At 38.8% G+C, this 17,147-nt stretch overlaps 2 protein-coding genes across 3 annotated transcripts in view; one reads left to right on the plus strand and one right to left on the minus strand.

The window, feature by feature from the left end:
• RB1 (RB transcriptional corepressor 1) overlaps window positions 1-17,147 on the minus strand; it is an 80,610-nt gene that overhangs the window by 20,529 nt on the left and 42,934 nt on the right. The window contains exon 18 of one of the 2 annotated variants that reach the window (XM_065053802.1): window positions 16,444-16,686. The exons of the other annotated variant lie outside the window; for it this stretch is intronic. Coding sequence (XP_064909874.1) covers window positions 16,645-16,686 — 42 coding nt within the window. The 3' untranslated portion in view covers window positions 16,444-16,644. Of the gene's footprint in view, window positions 1-16,443; window positions 16,687-17,147 lie in introns of those variants that run through there. 2 annotated transcript variants of the gene reach the window in all.
• Window positions 12,444-14,539, plus strand: LPAR6 (lysophosphatidic acid receptor 6). The gene has a single exon (XM_005501819.3). It carries the CDS (start codon window positions 13,215-13,217, stop codon window positions 14,235-14,237), a length of 1,023 nt encoding a protein of 340 aa, XP_005501876.2. The 5' UTR covers window positions 12,444-13,214; the 3' UTR covers window positions 14,238-14,539.

A 17,147-nucleotide genomic window follows, 5' to 3' on the forward strand; every position in this document is an offset into this window, starting at 1 on the left:
CTTGAGAAAATTCACGTCTTTCGCTCCTAGTTTTGCTTCCTGAAATTTAAGGAAAATGAAATTAGCTTCTAAAGATTTTTTTTTTTTTTTTTTTTTTAATTCAGTTGGCCTTTTTGGATAAAAAAACTTCACTGAAATATATCCCCACAGAGACTTGACATTTTGCCAATGTTTTCCAATAAAAAGCATTTCAAGCTCTTTCTGTTAGTCCTACAATCAAGCTGTGGTATCTCTTTTAGCAATTGTAAAGCAGAAGCTCACTGATCAGTGCTTTAAAAGGCATCACACTTTAAAACTTGATTATGCCGTGAACTAACATTGTGCATGACTTAATTGAAATATCTGAACACTGTTGTAGCATACAACTATGTTGAATTTGGTGCCGTTTACTTTCTATAGTTTGAGAAAACACAGGTAGTTTGGGATGACTTGGCAGCTTTCCTCTCCCTCCAAAGTATTTTAAACCGCCGGGTTTATAGAATCATAGAATAGTTTGGCTTGGAAGGGACCTTCAAAGGTCACCTAGTCCAACCTCCCTGCAATGAGCAGGGACATCTTCAACTTGATCAGGTCGCTCAGAGCCCCGTCCAGCCTGGCCTTACAGAAGCCCCCCAAAATGTTTCCCTTTAGCTCTCAAACACCAGAGCATGTAAAGGTTGCACATTATGTAGAGAATGATGCAATCTGATGTCCGTTGAATTTTACAGCTTCTCCTATTATTTGCCCTAAGAAAACAAACCCAAACTGCAGCTTAGCCATTTCTCCTAAGTCAACTTTTCACATACTTTCTACTTGGATCATTTCCTGCCATCAGCACAGGGTGCAATACTGAAGCTTAGCGTCCTTGAACTGTCTAGACATGGAGTGAAAGCTGTCTCTCGCAGCCATGAAGACTTCAGCTACACCTACAGCCTTGGGCACAGCCAGCACACCTATGGCAAAAGCCACTAAAAGTGCATTTTGATTGACAGGTCTGCGCAGGAAGAACAGTGCAGTTACACAGCATGGTCAGACGGATTATATAAACAGTTTCTAATCCTCATTTTACAAATGTCCTAACATCTTTCTCCCTCCCACCAGAAACTGAGAACCATTTCTAAGAAAGGCTGAGAGACAAAAACAAAGGGTTCACTATATATAAATATATATTTTTTAAATCAGTTTTATCTAATCCACTATTGAGGTGAGCTCTGAAAGGATTATCTTAAAAGAAGTAAAAACCCTATACATTTAAAAACTCATAACTACGAGAGATTTCTGTTGTATTTTAATATGGAAAACCCGCCTGCCTCAGAAAACTTAGAGAATAAAGAAGACATGATGCTGAGGCTCTCTTCTAACTGAAATGATTCTTTGACTTAAAAAAACAAGTTGACCTTGAAATTTCAACATACTGCATCTGGTAAAGAAACAGACCATTTTCACACTGACTTAGGTATATACATTTAAGTCATTGTGCGCACCTATACATTCCAGTGCTTTGCTATTTCAGAGGAAGCTAGACAAAGAAGGTGTGGAAATAGCTGTCAAATGTAAAGGAATGACTATGTTTTGGATACAATTTTACTCCGCTGTCTTCACTTTCACTGTAGAGAAAATGCCCATTTCTGCTTTTGATTAGTGTGGGCATTAGTTATGGGCAGCTCCACTGACTTCGCTACAAATATACTAATATAAAACTTACAGAGAAACCAAAGCAAATATGTAAAGTATTACAGTCCAGCATGTGCCCACAAATACAGCAGAAGAGCAGACAGAAGCCTTATGTATAAACATCTCTGTTCAATTAAAAGCTCCTACAAAGCACCTCAACTCACATGCAACAATCCAGCAGTAGGAGTTCTATGCAGACTTCCTTCTTTTTAACTTAAGTGTCTAATTTATCATTCAGTGGGCATTTTCTGTAGTTATTCTGAAGCATACAGACCAATGACTAAACCACAGCAAAACCAAGACAGGTTTCACCATTCACTTCCAATGGAATAAGAGGCTGCAAATGAAGGCATTTCTGAAGTAAGACCTACAAATGACAGTTTCAAAGAATCTGAATTAGTATCTCTTTGCTGTGTGATTCTCTATTCTGTCTGTTCTAACTGCAGGTGACATGAGGTACCTGTAGCATATTTGTCTGAGATTTTCTAACTCTCTAGATTGGTTGACATGAGTTTTCAGACTGTAACATGACGAGGAAAACAGAAACTAATACCAATACTGAAGACAGTCGACCCAAAGCATCCATCATCCTGAAGTCAGTAAGAAAACTTACAGCACCATCAGTGGAATACAGATCGGATATTTGCCTTACAAAACTGTCATCCTGTAGCACCCCTATTCATCTCAACTCAGGAAGTATGACTATGTATACTATGTATTACTGCTCATTTTTATCCTCTTTCGTGGAAAAATTAAACACACATACATAGCTCTTTATTATGTTATAAATATTACTATTTCAAACCATTTACATGAAATTAAATTATAGGGTAGTAGACTAGAAGCACAGATCTCACTGTTGAACTTCGCAGCAGCTTTTAAACTTCACAAAGCAAACAGTGAGTTAACATCTGGTCAAGAGTCTAAATAGTAAAGATTTGAAAGCCTCAAAATTGAACAGTCTGCCACAACACTTACAGCACAGCTTTGCAATTGGCTTAAATCAGTTTAAGTGCACTGGTGTTTCCCTAAATTACACATCTGCACTTCCTGTCCCATCCCTTGCTTCAGTGTTAACACAGCTGTGACTCTGGAAATTACACATTTGTTAGGATTACTTCTAAACCAAATAGGTCTCTTCATTTAGCTGAGTGCACACACCCACACAACACAAGGGAAGAAGCAGAGAGTGGCCTGAAGGGATGGTAGGAGGGTTACTCCAAGTGACAGCCCGCATTCAAACTGTTTAAATCAATCATAGAAGTCATAGTGGAATCCCACGAACTCAAAAAGTGTAGAGAGAGTTAAGATACTATTTGTAAGCAGAAGTAATATCTTCGTGGTCTTTCCTAAATAACAGGTACCTAATCCACTCTTATCCCCTGCCTCCATATCAACTAACATTTTCATTTCTTCTTTCCGAGATGATGTAACTGATACCTATTGAAACTTCCAGCTAATGTCTTCAAACACTACTGCTTCCACTCCAGACATGAAGGACTTGCGTAGCCAAAAGTTAACTTTTTCCATTTATACAACTGAACCACTAAACCACCACAGACGGCAGCTGAGAAACTTTGACAAAAGCCAGAAACTGGAGTGACGGCTGTGCAGGACAGCGCAGGCCACACGCCACAGCCCGCATCCTCACTGCCACCACCGCTGGGAGCACCCAGAGGACCCAAACCCTACTGCATGGGCAGGTGACTGGGAACTGCAGAGGAAAGCTTCTGCTCCCAATGCAGTGCCTTTTTCTGAGGCTAAACACCTTATTTCAGAGGACTTGATGACTGTTAGAAGTTATGGTGATGTTATTTACTCTAACAAGGAGTACACTGATGATAATCAGTAACAGGATATCTATAACAAGGAGCAGAAAGTCAAAAGTACTTAAAATAATGGATGTATATCCTTGAGTGTCAGCATCCATATCTAAACTTGGTAAGTCAGCAAAGTTCCACTAATTGGTGTCCTGAAAGTGAACTAGCTAATTATAATATGAAAACGACACCTCTACTCTGGAGGTTGCCCACCACCCAAGGACAACCCCTACCAACTGAATGTGAATTTTTAAGATGCTGTATCATTAAATGAAGGCAAGATGACTCTTAGCCAATTAACACATAAGTAGGAATCCATATGTATTAGAAAGACAGGGTTCAGTACATACCAATGTATAAATAGTCAAAGTCTTGGCACCTGAGGTCTGCTAGCTTTGTGGAATTACCACCTGGCACCTACTCTTGCGCAGACATCAAGTAAATAAATGTATCTGTGTGTAAGATGGGCTTATTGCATACCAGGTACCGGACCCTGGTTGTGGGATGACAGACTCACTCTCTAACAGCAAAGGATGAGAAATCCCTCGTAAAGAAAACACTTGCTCAGGGTATGAGACATGGGTTCCATCCTTCCCTCTCCTGCCAGGTTAACCCAGTATCTTCCAGATGAACATCTTGACTCTTCCAGGAAGATATTCAAACAGATTCAAGTGAAAATGGTGAATTAGTGACAGAAGGTCTTTTGACCAACGTTCAGACATCTGTAGAAGCTTAGCAGATGGAAAAATGGCTTTTCCTTTTCAAACTTAGGCTACTTCTTTTACATTTCAGAGTCTCACTCCACCTCTGCCAAGATTTCAACAGAAAATGCTAAAAAAATCCCCCCAGATGTTTGTTCTTTGTCCTTCCTCCACAGTTTTGACAGTTCTTTCTTACCTTCTAGCTATTAGGTGATCGGCACACTGAAAATACAACTGCTAGAATCCACCAACAACGTAATAAAGTTCATGAAGTACTGAATACGTTTCATAAAACTTCAGGATACGGACTGGAATGAAAGAGCAGTTGTGTGGGTGAAGTCAGCTGAAGTACTTGTCATAGTTGTTTACCGGTTCTAATGATATGCTAAATAATCATTTAAGTGATCTTATGCTGCAGAATTTAAAGAGGTTATTTGCTGACTTACACATTTAGAAAGCAATAGTTCCTCACATTAATCAAGTCCAAGTTGTTTTTTGGCAGCAGTTCTCCCTAGACAAGCATTTTCATGTCACTATTTATCTATACTAATTAGCTTACCAGCTTGAACAACTCTCATGAAACTCTTTTTTTTCCCCTAACTTCTTACATTCCAGTTTTGTGAGGGAAAACAAATTAATACCATAGGATTTGTTTGTTTGTTCTGTTTGGGGTTTTTGTTTGGTTTTGTGGGTTTTGTTGTTGGTGGGTTTTTTTTAACTATATGAACCCAGATAAATTTTACTGAATGACTATTCTTTCAATAGCTTCATAACGTTCTCCTTCATAAAAGAAAAGAATAGGAATGTGACTGTGGCCTTTGTGCTGTCTCTGACAAGTAGAAGCTGAAATCCTCTCATACAAAAATCAGAGGACCCCATTCAGCCAGAAATGCAAGAGGCTGCAAGCACTTGATGTGGCGGTTGCAATTAATTTGGCATGAAAGTGAAATACTTCCTCAAAAAGTACACGGATAAACACCAGTAATCCTGACATGGAACCAGCCTGCCTCTGTCCTGGCCAGAGAATATCTGTTGGGCAAAAACTTAACTAAAGATCTGAAAAATAAAAAGTCATTACCTTAGAACTAAACAAATTACAAATGTCTTTCTACAAGTCCCTTTTAATCCCATATGTTTGGAATAGATTTTGAAATTATTCATGAAGCTTCTTCTGTTTCCTTCCTATCATTCCTAGTAATTGCTTACTATAGCAGCTGATTTATTTTTTTATAAAAGTCATGTTTTGTACTTGCAAAGTATTTTGAATAAGAATTTTTCGGCATGGAACATTTGGCAAAATTTTGCCAACTCAAACTCTGAATTTCCAATCCTGTGATTCAGAAAGTATAAGCTTGAATGCAGCCAGATTCTGCCACATTGTTATAGAAAGCCATTTTACTTATTTCCTGCCTATGCAGCGCAGAGAAATTTCAAGTACTGACATTATTTCAATCGTGTTTGCAGAGCGATTGAATAAACACGTGTTTTTTTTTAAGTTCCAAAAAATGCAAACGAGAATTCAGGAACTCAGATACTTTGTTCTAATTAAGGCATCTCTCTTCCTACCTGACATTTTCAAAACTCCTTTCATCCTATTCCTATCCACTGAAAAACAACATTGCTAAGATTGTTTACTAATCCTTTTTCCATTTTCCTTCCCTCTGAACAATAGTAATGTCCTTTTTTCAAAGTTTTCATCTTTATGATCCTTTACTTTGCTTTTTAGCCCATCCCTTTTACATCACTCAGTTCATATATTAAAGCTTGAAAAGATTTCACATTATCTAACCTCACTAGCCTACTGTTAAGATCAACTAGATTTACTCACATTTCGTAATCCTCTAATGTCTCATATATACGTCTAAGGCAGGATACCATGCTGCCTCTTCTCTGTGGAATACACTGCAGTATACAAAAAGAAGTTTAACTTTGCATATCACTTCAGGATGTATCTGGATGCCTGTTTTAAACTGCCAGCTCTCCATGGCACTGTCCTTAAGAAACATCTCTACAATATCTACTACATATACCATAGGGCCTCTGAGAAATACTGTACTACATTGCAGCAGAACTATTTTCAATTATCTTTAAAGAGTTTCCTATCTTGCCAAGAGGGGTAATTAAATTACTCAAAAGATTCAACGGAAATGGTGATTTTGTTCTTTGTGCAAAGTAATTTCTCTGTTAAGGTGAGACTACGTAAAAGGTCAGAGGCTTAAATCAACAGCCCCTACCACACATACACATACACTGTTCCTAACTACAGAAAATGGAGAATTCAAAGTTGAGGCTGCAAGGGAGGGTTAAGTACATGAGGCATTTCTCACCTGCTGTTGCTGCGTATGTGGGAGGGAGGTGGGGGCCACCTTTTAAAATATATCAGATAATTAATGCACATGTTGACAATCTCTTATTCAATGACTGCTTGCTCCCTCTGGATACCTTTATAATCACATTCTCAGGAAAATCTATTTGCACATAAAACCACCTGAGAACGTAAGCAAAAACTGCTGCTGAGACTTTCCATGAGTTGCACAAAAAACAGAACTTCCTGCAAGTATTTATCAGTCATCCGTTAGTAGCCTAAAATGGTGCTGTAACTGCTCAAGTGTATTTACAATGCAAACAACCACTCTGTGTATTGCATGATACCATTTACATAATTCCAGGTAAGCCTAACATGTTCATTAGCATTAACTGGACCTTTGAGATAAGAAAGCTTCTTTTACCATTAGACACTGCACATTTCTGTCGGTGCTTTCACAACAAATACTTTTCAAACTTGCAGTTTTGTGCTTTAAAAACCTAATCCCTTATTTTCTGTCTCAGCTATTGTGGACAACAAATCAAATACAAGCTCTAACATGTAAGCAGAGGACACATATGATATTTTCTGAAATTAAATATTCTAAAAATCTCAGAACTGGTATGAACCTCCAGGATGCAGTTCTGTACTTGTATCCACCACTGTGCATGGGAAACTTTCCCCAAAACCCCGCTCAAAAAAACTTCTATGCAAAATCAAAATGAAACAAGAAAAATAATTTCAAATGAATGTTTAAGATTCTCCCATTTTCTCACTCGGTTAAAAAGTTGCCCCATAAATCAGAGTATTTAGAAAGCCTCAAGCAAACTTGTACGCATTCTGAAGGATTATATTATGCTAAGGGATACTGCAGTGACTGAACAGTCCCAACAGCGGCACTTTAGATCCAAAATTCCACTTCAAAGAAGATGGCTCCAGGTAGGAAAGCAACAGAATATACTTATTTGCCTCTTAGTTGCTTAAAATTATCAATGTGCACATGTTGTTTTTCCTTTCTGCCTATATCAATTTTTACATAATATTCCTAAAGACATTCTCTGTAGTCTGCTAATCTTTACAATACCAAGTATATAAAGGACAGTATAGGAAATAGCACGGAAGAGACTTCACGTAACTAACTGAAGTGGTTCAAAAAGACAGCTTATTCACAAACAGACATACAAAAAATACTGTTAATAAGTGTTTCAGCACTAGAAATTGAATAAAAGTGACATTTCTTAAAGTATGATTGTGGTATTCGTTGCACATATCTTTATGAACAAAGAACCAAAGCAATCCACTGTGCTCAGGTTATTTAGACAGATTGCAAAATTGCTATACATATATTTGGGTTTAAAAAGTCATCCTCTCCTAGAATCCAATTGCTGAGGGAAAAAAAGGGACTCTAGGAGCCTAAATTTATACAAAAGGAGAGAAATTGTTTCTTCTTTGTGGAGGCAGGAGAGGAACAGTTGTGTTTCCTATAAAGGAAAAAGAAACAATTCTAAAGAAAAAAAGAGAAGCATTTCAAAAGCACGGGAATGAAGAACTCTCCTGTTATTGTGAGCTTCCTTTTCCTTTTTTAAGAAATAACACATATAGAGAAATTATTTTAACTTAGAGAACCTAACAGACTTACAGTCCGACTATTTTAGCATCTCTTGCCTTTTTTTTTTTGAATACTTGAAAGATTTTTGGCAGCTATGCTTTAGGACATCGCTAGTAAAACAAAAACTCATCAGGAAACCTGGTTCTGGAAGGTCAGTCAGACTTTCAAAGGAAAATATTTTCAGTTTTCTTTTCATTTTTACTTGTAATTTGTACATGTAGTTTCATCTGCATTAAGCTAACAGGTTTCCTGATATGGAGTCTCTAACCGGCTACTCAACAGTCACGCAGGATTAGTCTGGCTAGATAAAAACAGCCTGTTCACCATAAATCTTATAATGCCCATTTCAAGACTTTTGTACTACACTTGAACATTTTTAAGGGCGGAAAAATTGAATTTTCAGTATGCTAACTACCTGACACTGTCTCCATAGGTGGACTTACGGAGTGAAGTCTTTTAATAGAACTTTTTGCTTAGCAGCAATCTAAACACACAACATTTTAATCTTCCCAAATTTTTATCACATTCACTAGCCACTATAATTATCTCAATATCATATTTAATAGAGGGCTCTCCATCCAAGGACTTCAAGCAATATTTAATAATTAAGATGGCCTCGCATCCCAGTGGGGAAGCAAACGAGCTCTTACACGGAGAAAAACTAAAGCACAAAGTCACAGAAACTTTGACAGGACTAGAACAGAAAATCTGTGGCACAGCCAGAAACAGACCTCCTGGCTCCCAGCCCTACCACTCAACCATAATAAATTCCTTCCTGTACATACAGATGCTCAAAGAGAAACTCCAGTAAATAGACTAAAATGCTAAAACCCATGAAAATGACTGGATAAGTAACAACAGTCAGGGCAAAGAAAACACAGTCCTGCCAGGGTTTGTCTTCACTGACAGACAGCACAAGTTCTTTGCATAAGTTTGGTTAACCAAAGTGAGAACAAATGCAGTTGTGCCTCTAAAAGCAGTAACATTAGTTATTAGAATAATGTAGTTACATCCAGCCTTTTGTGCATCTCTGAGAACCTTCATTTAGCAGTGTGTACTCTGGCTTTGGAATCATTGTAAGAATTTATTACCATGTTATTAATGTTTTTTTTCCTCTAAAGTAAGAGCTTTTAATAGTAGCATCAGTGCCACACTAACTGCAGTGCACAAGGCATATTCAAAATTCATTTCACCTTTGACTACAACTTCTGTTTGATTCCAGCACTTAAGACTCAGGTAACATCAGAGGAACACACAACACCAGCAAAAACAACTCCAAAGGCCTGGAAAACCTTCCAGTACTTGTTTTATTTCACTCTTCACCACTCAGCTTGGAGTTGTGAATTTAAGGGATCCTGTCCCTGTGTCCTAAATGAGAGCAAGTCTCCAACTCTGTGACACCTGGGGGTAGGAGGAAGCAGCAGCTGTGGTGGCAGAGAGTCCTACAGCTGCTCTGCCAGCACACTGCTTGGGTTATAAGGACTTCTTCTGCCCCTCTGTTCAACACTGGAATAGGTTTGCCACACAAATCCAAGATCACTCAAGGGTGTCAAGAGTCCTAGATATCTAAACTCGGGTATCTAAACTCATATAAGCAGAGTTAAGTGGTAACCGACTGAAGAAGCGTACAAAATCCATTCACTGCTGAAGTGAGACGATTTGAAGCATCTCATCAGCTCTCAGCTTGATGAGCCCACGCTCACTCTGCCTTCGATGCTTCCTCAAGAGCCACAGGCAGCCTGTTGATGGAAACGCAATCTTTGCTCATCTCACACTACCAACAAATGACAGGCCCAAACTCATTCCCACCTCTGACACAGACAGGCAGACAGACTTACATCTCCCTGCAGTGGCAGCATCGTTTCCTTTGGAGAAAAAAAACCCTCAGTGTTCAGGGCCCTCCCTGCAGCTGCTTCCTCCTGCCTGCCCTCCCTCCCCATCCCAAAGGGAAATCTGCCCATGGTGAAGGAGTGTAAGCAAGGTCATTACCACATAATAACCATAAACCTTTTCCAAATCTGACAGCACAGAGCCCAGCATCTTGAAACGTGATCCAAGCGGGACAAAGTTCCCCCTGGCTCACACTGGAGCCAAGCCAGACGGAGGTGGCTCTCGATTCCTGCAGCTCGTGGTGCACTAATGCAGCTTCTCCAGCTCAGAGAAGCTCACACAAATCCAAACACTGCTTGACAACTATCAGCCACATCTGATTTAAGAAAAGGGGTAAGCGATTCACCTTTGTCATTCACGCTTTTATACTCAAATGAGTCAGAATGCCCGCTCAGGCATATACCTCCTCACTGAAACATGAGATTAAGTGAAAACCTGTCAACTCGGGGTTTTCAAATTTTCTTCTGCAGGTGGAGAAACCCTGCAGCTGAATGCTATTTCTGGAAGCATACAAATACCAATTAGGTCTGCAATTAGTTTAAGGTGCGCGTACTGTTCTGCGCCAAAAAGGTGCAGGAGGAAGAGAAAGTCCCAAAGACAGCAGAAGCATATACTCAAGTCCCTAAAATACACCTCTGAGTGGTGCCCATGTGCGTAACACAGGCCACCACGAGGCAGGGGCTCTGGCAGACAAACTGAAGGATGAGGATGCACCTTTTTGATTGCTCTGAAACACATATACCACAGTAAAATGGACAGTGTCCCTGGTCAGACGTCACCACCCTTCCTATGTGCACCCACACCTTCGCCCAAACAGAAAAACGGGTACTGATAAAAGGGACCTACTCATTTAGCTTCTCTCTCTAAACCTGAAATGTTGCTTGAGGTTTCAACACGTGACGTCAGATTTCTGTACTTGAGGTATTTTCATTCCAGTAACTCAGCCTGCCCCACGCAGTTTTCCTGTGCAGACAAAGCCGGGGCAGGAAAACCGAGCTCAGAGCTCTCAAGGTCCCATGCAAAACTCATGGACTCTTACCAGAAAACTCTCCTTTTACTGTGCAAAACTGCTGTGAGTAATAAAATTTAACCATGTGACAACTGCTTTTGTAAGGAAAGCCAGGTAAGGCAAATTTATGCTAAGGGATAAGTTAAATTGGACACATAAGAGACCCAGCCAAGCTCACATTTGCAGTTCTTGTTAACTTAGAAGTGGAAAATACACTACACTTTATGGTTAAGTATGAATTTAAAAGTAGTCAAAAGGGTTTCTTGTGGTTGTAGCCTGTTGAAGTGAAACTGCTTGATTTCACCTCAAAATCAAGGTGAAAGTTTCACTGAAGAAACTTGTCAAGAAAACTTGAGATAAAATAAGCAAGACCCATTTTTGCATGTTCCTGAATATTGTCTGACATGCTTTACATTAAGAAACTATGCCAAAAGCCTGTGAAGCGCTATTATTTACTCTCCTTTATAGCAGACTAGAAAGGTTTTGCCCAGAGCCCTGCTTAGGTACAACTGATTAAAATCTAGTTCAAAAGAACCATGCCACCCAGCCAGATATGAAGAGATTTGTTATTCTAAGACTTAGAAATAGACTGGTTTTGATGCCAGAAGTGAGTCTATCCAAGCTGTTGCTAAATAAATGAGTCTGTCTAAACTGAGATTTATCTCATAACTGCCCCTAAAGGCAATAAGAGCTGCTTTCTTTATATTTACTTAACAATTTAATTGGTTACGACATGTTTTCATTTCATTAATCAGTGACTAATGGGAGTATTTTGTGTATGTGTGATAACTGGACACCTCTATATTATCAGAAAGAATTGCTTAGCACAGTACTTACTTTGGTACATAAATTCTGCATTTTCATATTGAAGAAAATGCTTTCTGTACTACAAATTTTTTTAAAAAAATTAAGCTTTCTTTTTATAAAAAGAATCATCCTTCTGATTAGAAATAGAGCTTGGAATATCCTTTCTAATATGGAGCAAGTTAAAAATTTCTCCTCCCACTGCAACACATCTCAGTCCTGAGAATATCCAAGAGCAACCCACAGGTTCACAATCATTATGCCTCTCTCTTCCACTAATTATTTGGTGAAATTATTTAATTACCTAACAGTGTTACTTTGTCACTCCTGGGGTTTGTACCAGTGTATTGAGGGAATCAAGATAGAACTAAGCTGATTTCTGGTGGTTAACGTGTTATCTATCACAAGCAAAGATATCTATCAAAAAAATGTAACATTAGCTCAATCCTACATAAAAACAAAAATCCCACAAAGAGTAGTATCTCTAAAGAAAAACAGGGATTTTAAGGTGCAAGGGTTATTCAAACACTGAAAAATTTCCTAACTGAAGATGTTGCGATAAAGCTCTCGGACTCAGCAACGTTGACAAAGGACCTTTCGGGGAGCATGGAAAGAGTTAACAGGAGGCTGCTGCTGGTGACCATTTGCACTGCCTGCAAGGTACAGTCCCAGCAGACACATTATCAGATTAGGGGAAGGCAAACAAACGGAATTGAAACCATTCTTCAGCGAGTCCGACCTCTTCTTCCTGTGATGTCACGCTACAAATCGTCCCAGCTCTTTCCTCTCCTCTGCAGAAGGAGCCGGGCTGGCGAGCGGCTGCCGTGCTCTGCAGGAACAAACACGCTCTGGAATTTCGTGTCTGCCCTGGCAAACAGCTCTCTTCCCGCCCCACGGGGCGAGCCAGCCCAAAAAGAGCTCTCCCAAGAGCTGAAAAGCTCGTTTTACAGAAAGCAAGCTGGGAGAGAAATGCAAGTGCCGACACTTCGAGGCGTCCGGGAACTCGTTTTCTAAAGCACGCGTTCCCAGCAAATTTGGATGGACATGACTTCACCGTCACGATCTGCAGCGAAGAACAAGGCGAAAAGTTCTTACAACGGCTGCGTCGAATTGGGGGGGAAAATGGAACTGAGCAAGCTTCAGGATGACCTCATCTGCCACAAATATGTTTTTTGATTCTCAAAGCCTGGCGATGTGATTACAAACAGCACTTGGAAGAGAAGAGTGACCTGGTGATCACCGCTGGAGATGGACTCCCCTGCTACAGAGCTTGTGTGTCTTCTCTGAAGCTTTGCGGTGTCACAAACTTAGCAAAGCACACAGTTCAAATACATCTGCAAGTTCTTCTGGGATTTAAAACAAAGTTGCAATAAAAATACCAGGGAAACCTCCAAATCACAGGAATTTTAAATATACCATTATAATGGTAAGCTCTAATTGTTCCACAGAGGACTCCTTTAAATATACTTTATATGGGTGTATCTTTAGTATGGTTTTTGTTCTTGGCCTCATAGCAAACTGCGTTGCTATCTACATTTTTACTTGCACATTGAAAGTGCAAAATGAGACTACAACTTACATGCTTAATTTAGCAATATCGGATCTGCTTTTTGTGTTTACATTACCCTTCAGGATTTATTACTTTGTGGCAAGAAACTGGCCATTTGGAGACATTCTTTGCAAGATTTCTGTCACCCTCTTTTACACAAATATGTACGGGAGCATTTTATTTCTGACTTGCATAAGCGTAGATCGCTTTTTAGCTATAGTGCACCCCTTTCGATCTAAGACTCTCCGAACCAAAAGGAACGCAAAAATTGTCTGTGCTGCAGTATGGATAACCGTGCTAGCAGGCAGCACACCAGCCAGCTTTTTCCAGTCTACAAACCGCCGTAATAATACCGAACAGAGAACCTGTTTTGAAAACTTTTCGGAGGACACATGGAAAACCTACCTATCCCGGATTGTTATCTTCATTGAAACAGTCGGGTTCTTCATTCCACTCATCTTGAACGTGACCTGCTCTACTATGGTCTTACGGACCTTGAATAAACCACTTACATTAAGTCGGAATAAGTTAAGCAAGAAAAAGGTACTCAAAATGATTTTTGTCCATTTAGTGATATTCTGCTTCTGCTTTGTGCCTTATAATGTTACCTTAATACTTTACTCTCTTATGAGAACACAGACCTGGATCAATTGTTCGGTGGTCACTGCAGTCAGGACTATGTACCCTGTCACTCTGTGCATCGCCGTTTCAAACTGCTGTTTTGACCCTATAGTCTATTACTTTACATCGGATACAATTCAAAATTCGATAAAAAAGAACCGGTCCACTAGAACGCGGGATGTCAGATTCTCCGAAAGACCAGTTTCGGAAAACTTCATTCAGCACAGCCTTCAGACCATAAAAATGAAAATATCTGACAGTGACTCCACAATATGAACTGTATTACAAGACTGCTGGGACTAAGCTGGAATTAGAAGCCTGCACATTTCTTCAGCTGTGAAAATACATGCTAATATGTAAATGTTACACTTCCTTCACATCAGAAAAGTTTATTTTAAGACTGTAAAAGTGTTAAGCATAATAGTACACAGAAAAAGTATTTTAAGAATTCATGTCAAATGTCTGTTCTGACAGATTGTATGTTAGAAATGTGCTTTTGGTTTCGGATTAGGTTAACCAAAGTCCGAAGACTGACTGTCAAGTCAGAAATAAATGAAACAGTAGGCAGGGTATTTTCTGAAGTTAAAACAGTTGCTCATATTTTTACCTTATATTTTAAGGACAGAGGTTTCCAAGTTACTAAGGATGGGAGTGAAACTACCTGGTTTACAGAACAGGATGCAGTTGCTGAGGAAAACTGCACCGTATTGATCTTATCACTTCAGCTACTGTGTCTGCTCCTGAGCTGCTTCTTCACTACCTTCTCCACCCTCCTTCTTAGGGACCGTCATGTTCACAAGAGGCTTCGATCAGTGGGCTACAAGAATTTAATTTCTCCCAGGTTTATCTGATAAAATATATGCTCTCTCCACAAACCTGGCCCCCACAAAGCAGTTAAATCTTCTGGTAGTTTAGGGCATCAGGAAACAACTCAGCCAAACTGGTTTTTCTTCTCACCTCTGTCTCAGATGTCTGTGTAATTATAACAAAATAGCCTCTGATGACTGAAGTTAGTGCTTTAGGTACAGTACCACTTTATTAAGCATTTTTGTGAGAGGTTCTTCTATTCAACAGATTTTGAACAAAATAACATTCTCCGAATAAGGTAATTCAATCTCAAGGTAGTAGTTTCTTAGAAAAACATGACTGTTGCTAACCAGAAATGAGCATCAAAACATGTATTTCTTCTAGGAAACTATTTGGTGACCCATAACAAAATTCAAGACAACAGTAATTTTTAGAGTGAAAATTCCCCTCAGCCTTTGTGTCCTATAAATATTTTTAACATGAGCATTTAAAATTGCAAATGTTATTTTTATACTTTATAAAGTTTGCAAGAAAATAAATTACTCAGGTCTATGTGCTGGCAAAATTAAATTAGACACTTCAAAAAGTAAAAGCTATGTAAACAGAGAAATCTATGTATATTACTGTTACAAACAGGGATATATAGACAAGAGTGCTTTAAAACATCCTGCTGTGTATGTTTCTCAGCTACTAGAACATTTTGTACATTTTCCTCAAAATTAATTTAACATTGCTGTAAAATTAAATAAATATGTAAAAGTAAAAGTAAATAGAGTGAAAATTCCCCTCAGCCTTTGTGTCCTATAAATATTTTTAACATGAGCATTTAAAATTTCAAATGTTATTTTTATACTTTATAAAGTTTGCAAGAAAATAAATTACTCAGGTCTATGTGCTGGCAAAATTAAATTAGACACTTCAAAAAGTAAAAGCTATGTAAACAGAGAAATCTATGTATATTACTGTTACAAACAGGGATATATAGACAAGAGTGCTTTAAAACATCCTGCTGTGTATGTTTCTCAGCTACTAGAACATTTTGTACATTTTCCTCAAAATTAATTTAACATTGCTGTAAAATTAAATAAATATGTAAAAGTAAAAGTAAATAGTGGTGGTTTTTCCTCCCCCAAAACAGCGTTAATAAAACAAAGTTAAAATCAATTTGTACTTTAGATTTTGGGCAGTCTGTTGCAGAGATACAGCACTGAGGCATTTTTACTTCAGGGCAGTATACAAACATGCGAATCAATTTTGGAGAAAAAGCATATTGAGCTGTCAGAATAAATGATAACTTATCTCATTGAGATTACTTCCCTTTGCGAAGCTTTTGCTTCATTGTTGTAAATTAATTGTACATTACTACTACTGGAAAACTGAGTTACTCAAAGACTACTAGAAAATAATGTTGATTGAATTTTACACTTAACATTATAAATCCTTCCCCACACAGCTTATGGAAAAAAAATCAAATAGTATGAGCTAAGCTACAAAGATAGCATAGACAAACATCTGTTTAATATCTGAAAATAGGCAGTTATCTTTGCTAAGAATCCTAAACTCTTCTGATTCGTATCCAACTGCAGAAAAACGCACAAAAAGCCCATCATGAGTAGTTCTGTGCATGTTTTCCGTCTGTCACTGACAAATCCAAAATTCAAAAGCCAGATAGGCATCTCTATGCATCTCTCTCTAAAGAACCTGTTTGATATTAGACTCCCTCCAAAAAGTTTGGGATGAAAGCCCCTAATGTCACTGCTGGGCTGTGTTTCTGGACTACGACTCTCCCCAAACTTGGCAAAGCTGCTATTCGGCTCAGTGACAACTTGTCCAGCGACGCCTCTGCAGTAAGTACAGCAGCAAACACCCTGCAGCCTCACCCTGGTAAAGAGAAGCTGCTCCTCCTGAGATTGTGAAACTGCAGGGCAGGAGAGACAAAAAAAATCACTGACTTAAAAGCAGAACAAGTAGATAAAGTCCTATGTATGGGTACACCCTTTTAAGCCAAATCTTCTCTGGTGTATTACCTCAAAAAGCCTTGGGAAACATGAAGAGTAGCTCTTCTGCTTTTTGGGACCACGCAGTGCAACACAGCACAACAGTTTTCCCACTACCTAACAGTTAGGTACCTCAAAACTGTGAGAGGAAGACTATATTTTTTTATTATTAAACATATTTCAGTCTTTCCACAGAGGGTGAAAAAAGGCAACAAAACAAAAAACAAACAGCAACAAAAACCACCACAACAACCAACCACACCCCAAAACAAAACAAGAACGGAGTCAAAAAAGCAACATCTGTCACTTAGGGAATTTCTTAATAATGGTCAGATTCTCTATCTGAGTGATTCAGAAGAGGGGGAGTGAACTGCACCTCCCA

This window comes from Columba livia, chromosome 1 (assembly GCF_036013475.1).
Source record: "Columba livia isolate bColLiv1 breed racing homer chromosome 1, bColLiv1.pat.W.v2, whole genome shotgun sequence".
In the NCBI taxonomy this organism is placed as follows: domain Eukaryota; kingdom Metazoa; phylum Chordata; class Aves; order Columbiformes; family Columbidae; genus Columba; species Columba livia.